At 47.3% G+C, this 7,125-nt stretch overlaps 1 protein-coding gene across 1 annotated transcript in view; it reads right to left on the bottom strand.

The window, feature by feature from the left end:
• CUL4A (cullin 4A) overlaps positions 1-7,125 on the bottom strand; it is a 46,491-nt gene that overhangs the window by 14,371 nt on the left and 24,995 nt on the right. Inside the window, exons 10-15 of the mRNA XM_023253394.2 lie at positions 5,830-5,948; positions 3,263-3,455; positions 1,907-2,011; positions 1,487-1,597; positions 1,318-1,403; positions 790-897 (exon numbers count right to left, since the gene is read on the bottom strand). Coding sequence (XP_023109162.1) covers positions 790-897; positions 1,318-1,403; positions 1,487-1,597; positions 1,907-2,011; positions 3,263-3,455; positions 5,830-5,948 — 722 coding nt within the window. The remainder of the gene's footprint in view (positions 1-789; positions 898-1,317; positions 1,404-1,486; positions 1,598-1,906; positions 2,012-3,262; positions 3,456-5,829; positions 5,949-7,125) is intronic.

Raw genomic sequence — 7,125 nt, 5'->3', positions numbered from 1 at the left:
TCTCTGTGCATGGTATGTGTGTAAGAAGTCCACAGGGCAAGTGCCTGGGAGGCTCAGTCAGTTAAGCATCAACTTTGGCTCAGGTCATGATCTCGAGGTCTGAGTTCGAACCTGACACTGGGCTCTCTGCTGTCGGCGGGGAGCCCACTTTAGATCCTCTGTCCCCCTCTCTCTGCCCCTTACCCTCTTACGCACACGCGCACACACACTCTCTCAAAAATAAATAAAACACTTAATGTATTTGGTTTCCATAACTATTCCCCAGACACTTTTATCTTTTTTATTTTTATTTTTTTCATGTTTATTTTTGGGAGAGAGACATACAGCATGAGTAGGGGAAGGGCAGAGAAGACAGTGGGGGAGACACAGAATCTGAAACAGGCTCCAGGCTCTGAGCTGTCAGCACAGAGGCCACGAACCATGAGATCATGACCTGAGCTGAAAGTTGGACACTTAACTGACTGAGCCACCCAGGTGCCCTTTCCCCAAATACTTTTTAAAATTTACTGCATGGTGACTGGGTGGCTCAGTTGGTTAAGCATCCACCTCTTGGCTTTGGCTCGGGTCATGATCTCACGGTTTGTGAGTTTGAGCCCTGTGCTGACAGCTCAGAGTCTGGAGCCTGCTTCAGATTCTGTGTCTTCCTTTCTCTCTGCCCCTCCCTTGCTTGCGCGCTCTCTCTCTCTCAAAAATAAACATTAAAAACAAAAAAACCCCAAAGCAGTCCACGGTACTTTGGCAACACTGACATATGAAAAATAAAGGGCAAACACTCTTTGAAACACTTACTTCTGGAGTCAAATGCACTTCCATAGGTGTGTATGTTGGCCAGTACCCCATTGTAAGTATGTTCACGGTTAGATCTATAGAGCCTGGGTCACTCTGATTCTGCATATACTAAAGACAAAGAAAACCAAGAGGAAACAATTACTGTAGAATGTCATCAAAAATAACTAGTTCGTAAAAGAATAAACAGTGTAATTTTCAAACCACAGTTCAACATGTGTTTGCACCTAGTCCCAAGAACACATCCCACTGAAGCCATGCAACATGTTCCAAAGTCATTTGGGATATTTTTTCTTTCTTGGTTATGTTACCAATACAGGACACTAGGACACTTCTTTAAATCAAAAATTTTTATGCATTTTTAGGGATTACTTTTCTTTTTCATTTTGAATTTCAGTTATTTGGACATGTGGATATGAGCAGTATGATTCTCAAGGCGGAGGGTTTTCCCTTGGCTGGCACCCCCTCCAACATAACTTAAAGCGGGGTGGCTCCTGTTCGGCTGTCCCACGTGAAACAAACAGAGCTTGCCTGCTTGAACTGCACCATGATGTCCTTGGACAGCTCCATGTCCTTGAACATGCCTTCCAGCTTGCTGGTGAATGCCGCGCCACACTCTGGGACAGAAGCGGAGGCGTGAGCACCCCCGGGGATGAGGCCCAGCGCAGGGAAGGGTACACCCCGGGGCCCATACGCTTACCGTGCTTTAGTTTGGACAACATAGATTTTTCAGCATCTACTGAGGCGCTTTTTCCAACAAGGAGTCTTTTTGCCAAATCTTTTTTATAAAATGCTTCGAAGACATCTTTCCCTGTTTATAAGCAAATGAAAATGACGTGAGACGCTGGACTATTAACACGCACTTGTTCACTCCTGCTGAGACTCCAGTGGCGGCTGTGCCGCAGGGAGCTCAGCAGGGGCCTGTGCGGGATGCCCCCATAGGAGGACACCTGCGCTGCCATCGGTGGGCGCCCACCCCTCCATTCCCCGTGCTGACACGGAAGCGGGAGTGTTTCTGTCCATCTGTCTCAAGGAAAAGAGGGGGCCCATGTACAGACGTGTTGACCGTCTCGTCTCTCCCTGCTCAGTGTTAATAGGAACAGCGCAGAGTGTGTCTCACCGTGAATGAACCTGAATATTATCATGACCTTGTCGAGAATCCTCTCCAGCTCCTCGTCTGTTGCTTCTTTATTACCCGCTCTCAATTTTGAATCAACATGTTTTGCTGTGAGAGTAAAAGTTTACAGTATTTAAAAAACAAGTATTTCTTATATAATACATTTTCTAAATAGAAAAAAGAGCATCTTTAATTTCTACAAGCAAAAAGTAGACAGCAACACTCTAGAACCTTTCCAAAAAGATATTATTTTATGACAAAAGGCAGATCATGTGAATTTTCTATGAGAAGTACTTTCAAGTCATGGGAGATAAATAATTATACCGCTGCTCCAGCAACGGGAGGGCCCCACCTTCCAGATGTAGCATCCCTGAACACAGGCCTCTCGTACCTGAGACCACAGATTGGCCATGCCTTCCAGAAGCCCACACTCCAGGAGTTCAATACCCACCTCTGGAGAAACCACAATCCAGAAAGTGGTATGAAGGCCAAGCTAAACTGCCTTGTGAATTTTTTGTTTGGTTGCTTTTTCTTTTTTAAAGATTTATTTTTTTTTAAGTAATCTCTACGCTCAATGTGGGCCTTGAACCCACAACACCAAGATTAAGAGTCGCACACTCCACTGGCTGAGCCAGCCAGGTGCCCCTTTCGTCGCTGCTTTTATTAGTTTTCTCCCTTCACAATTTTTTCATTATGAAATCCTCTGAACATACACAGAGGTAGAAACTGCACAATGAACCCCATGTCCCCATCACATACCCTCAACAGTAGGAAGTTCAACGCTGAATCACTGTACTTACTACATCTTTCTTTGCCCTTTGCCTAAAAACTTCCACTGACTAGTGAGAGTCTATGAATCCCGAAATATGCTTTGCTATTATCACGACATAATTGTATAAAGTGACAATTTAAAAACTGCTTCCTCTTAAAACGTGATCTTTTAAGACCACATCCAATTTTACCCTATTTTAATGCTGGTGAGATAACGCGAAGACAGGGACACACTAACGTCTCCATGCTAATTGGTCACGTTACCCTCGTAACGCCGAGGCACTCGTATATAGCAAACCCTCTTCTTCCGATCCCAGAGCGCAGATCAGCGGCCGTGCTCCAGACAGAACCAGAAGCACCTCTGTACTCTCTCTTCCTTCTTCTGTGACATCAAGCTGCCACTTGACAAAATCACTGCTCCGTTCTCCCTTATAGATGCCGTGTGTGCTTCTACACACACATGATAAGTATACACACAACCCTTCTCCACCCTCCCCAAGGGGAGCTTAAAGATTCTGGGGAAAGGTTTTGCTTAAGTTCTGCTTTCTTTTCCCATATTAAAACAACGTCTGGAAATACGTTTTCTACCTATCAGTTCTGCGGGCTTATTCGGCCTCTTATTGATAAACGTCTCAAAGGACTCCTTCATCAAGTTGATGAACTTCTCGTTCCTCTGGAAGCATGCTTCTATCACGTGGTCCACTCGGTCCTTAAAATCCAGCAGGTCCTGTACCATATCTTTGTCTTTCTCAGGATTGATGACAATTGTTGTCCCGAAAGTCTACAAGAACACACACCGCATCAGTGGCAGGTAACAGCACCACACATGTTCTCCTGAGACTTTAATAATCACCATTGGTGTTAAATACTAAATCGTTTCAAAAGTTCCACAAATTCAGTGTACGTTCAAGAAGTTAAGTGAATATACAATTAATGCTTCAGTGTTTGAATCCTGCTTTTGAAAGAATTTGTGAATTAGTGGGAAAATGTCCACTGCTTAAAAACAAAAATAAAAATAAACTTTTACTGGGGCACCTGGGTGGCTCAGTCGGTTGAGCATCCAACTCTTGATCTCAGCTCAGGTCATGATCTCACAGTTCGTGAGTTCAAGCCCCATACTGGGCTCCGTGGAGATTCTCTCTCTCCCTCTGCCCTCCCCAGCCAACCCCCACCCCCTGCCCAAAATAAATTAACATTTTAAAAAAACCTGAAAACTTTCACTTACAAATTTCTCAGACGTTCCCATTAATCCAACACACCTACTTGGACTTCTTGACTAGAGTTTCCTTTTTCTTCCACTGCTAACCAAAGCCCAGTTTTAGGCTGCATTTTTAATTGAAAAATGCTATATTAAACATCACTAGAAGTCTATTATGTGACAATAATAGTTAGCTGTTTGATGATATAAACTTTGGTAGATACAATTATACTATTTGATGTGTTTAGAGAAGGGACAGAGACAGCAGGCCCCAAATGGAGTCACTGTGCTAAGCCTCATGTCAGCAAACCAGGGCTTAACACCTGACCTAACTGAGGTTTTGGCCCCTCCGAGGAACAGAGTCTTCAAGCACTCAATCACTAGGCTTGTCAGCACTAGTGACGTCATCTGCCAGACGGTTCCCTGTCATCCCCTCAGGAAGGTGACCTTGCCACAAGCAATCAGTCTTTGCCAGGATAACTTCCTAGTCCTGCCCCGTCCTGTCTATAAAAGGCTTCCCTATCACACAGCTCCCCGAGGCTCCTTTCTATCCGCTGGATGGTACCAAATAAAGCCAGTAAGATCTTCAAAATTCCCTCAGTCCAATTTTGTCTTTTCAGATATGTACTTTGGGAAAACTGGTCTTAATAGCATACGTACACATACTTACGTATCCTGTACATAAGTGAAGGCAGATTACTGGCAAAATGGTACAAATGCAACTGGCAGCGATCCCTTCTGGAGAGGGACACGGTATGCCCAGCTGGGGTGGGAGGGATTTTCCTCCGTACACTTTTGTACTGAGTGCATTTAAAAATAACACACACACACTGCCAGGGATCAGCTTCACTGTGATAACGACACAGTGTAGAACATAATCTCCACTCCTGTCAGTGTGACTGCATGTCGCTGACGGACACTCAGGAACAGCGGTCACACCACTGATCTCTAAGACCTGGACTGTATGTGTACAGGGGAGCTCTCGCGTTCAGCACACGTTCCTGCTCCTAGGGCTACTCATCAGCAAAGCCCTCGTTCTTCAATCTTTCTGGAACATACAGCTCTGTTGCTGGCGTGAGTTGGTAACCACGTCCAGCTCCATGTTGTTGTGTACAAAGTATCAGGGGGTTGTGCCTGTGGGCATGAGCTTCCCACGTGGAGGCAGATAAGCAATCTTAGGACTGATTATTCCATAAAGCAGCATGCGTGCAAGCTTTCCATCATCCTTTCTATATAACTGAACTTTCTGTGACCACTACAGATTCACGTGCAGCGGAAAGAACAGAGATCCCTCCTACACTTGGCTCAGCTCCCCCTGATGGCAATATCCGGCAAAGCTGCAGAATGGTATCACCACCAGGATCCTGGCACTGGCACACTGCGTCCAGCTTCTCCAGGTTGCCCCCCCGCCCCGCCCCAGAGTATGCTGTTCCCCCGACTTGTCACCAGCACAGCCTTGTGCGCCCCCACCCCCTCCGTCGGCATGAGGGCCCTGCTGCTGCCTTCCCATGACCGTATACAGACGCGTCACAGAAACATCACAGCACTGTGACAGTAACGGATCTGGATGGTGGGAGACGTGGCAGCACACATGCCACCAAATGGATACACCAAAACGTGTAACCATTCTCATGGTCGATGAGCAAAGGCATGAGGTGTTTAAAAATCAGATGCACAGAAATGCAACTTTTTGAAAGTTGTAGCTGTACGTGGCACCGGAGCCCGGGCAGGTGACCGATGGCAGCCTTTAATAACGTCTGGCTGTGGGGTGCTCACAGGCGGGGCCATCTTTCAGAAAAGGTTTGCCTCAGTCATCGGGGAGGAAACGCAAGACTGCTGTCCACCCGAGCCCCCGCCTCGAGAAGAGCCCCTCCCCATGTTAGGAGCCACACGGCCGGGAGACAGGACGCTGCCCTCCACAGGCACGGTCACCGCGCATCACGACAGCCCCACGCACCTTGATGTACTCGCTCCAGTGCTGCAGCAGGACCTGCTGCCCACCCTTCACGCGGCTGAACAGCTGGTACATCTGGGTGAGGTCGGGCACTCGGTTCTCGTCCAGCAGCTGGTCGAGCCCTGTGACGGCACAGCGAGCGTTAGGGCGGCTCGGGGGTCCATGTGTGAACGGGCGCCTCACACGTGTGGGGCTGACCCCTGTCCTCCGTGGGTGAGAAACAGTCCTACACGGCCCCGTTGGCTAGGCCCCACCGCCAGAGGACGCTAGCGGCTGTGCTGCTCAATTCAGGTCGCCGGAGCCCCGGTCCCACTAACACAGCGGCCAGGGCAGCGCCCCTGGGCACCTCTCACTATCATCGCTCAGAGAGCAGATCTGGGGGCCCGAGTCTAACCTGTCAGGTCATCTACTCTATCCGCTTATGCAATAAGCCGTGGGAGAGAAGCGTCTGCTGTCCGTTGGGGATTCTGAAGTATTTAACATAGCACTTTTGGGGGTTTTCCTGTTTTAGGTATTTAGATTTTTACGAAGCCTTTCTAAAACAGTATGGAAATCACGAAGAGAAAACTGTCTAAGATGTCTGCTTTGTGACAGCCCCGCAGAGGCTGCGAGGCCAGGCGTGGGGAGGTGTGAGCCATGTGACTCAAGTCTCAGGTTCTTCTGTCACGGGGGCACAGTGTCCACACATCAAAGGAGGTAAACAGGTGCACACAGGTGCGTCCTGGGGCCAGAATCACACATCTTTAGCAAGGGCTCCGAATGTTTATTTCTCCGAATTACATTCTGACCTAGTGATGCAAATAATTTTTTTTGCAAATAATTTTTTATAATTTATCCTACTGAAACCCTAAATGTCTTTCTTCAAGAACTCATAAACTACAGCTTCTCATTTTTCAAATGTCTCTTAATAAAATTTAGATTAAGCTTGTACATAATTTGCCATGTTCTTGGAAGACTTTATGCAAATTTCTACTATTTACTTAAAGTCATTCATCCTAAGACTCCTTTCAGAAAATACCTAGTATGGGGTTTGAACACACTTGCTTTAGGCGGACAGTAAATCCAGACCTCGTCCGTGTGAATGATTCCCAGTGCAGAAGGACAGAGATCCAGATTCGCACCTGGACCTTGGCTTAGGGGCTGTGCTTGGAGGCACCTGTGTCAGGCTGTTCGGAGCCGCTTTCCTTACTTGTATGATGGGGTCATGACCTCACAGGGTGGGGAGGGAGGGTTTCTGGGCCTAGAAGATACCGGCACTCAGTAATGCCAGCTCTCCCCTCCTGGCTTTGTTCTGGTTTC

This window comes from Felis catus, chromosome A1 (genome assembly GCF_018350175.1).
Source record: "Felis catus isolate Fca126 chromosome A1, F.catus_Fca126_mat1.0, whole genome shotgun sequence".
Taxonomy (NCBI): domain Eukaryota; kingdom Metazoa; phylum Chordata; class Mammalia; order Carnivora; family Felidae; genus Felis; species Felis catus.
This window is presented reverse-complemented; position numbering and strand designations above follow the sequence as displayed.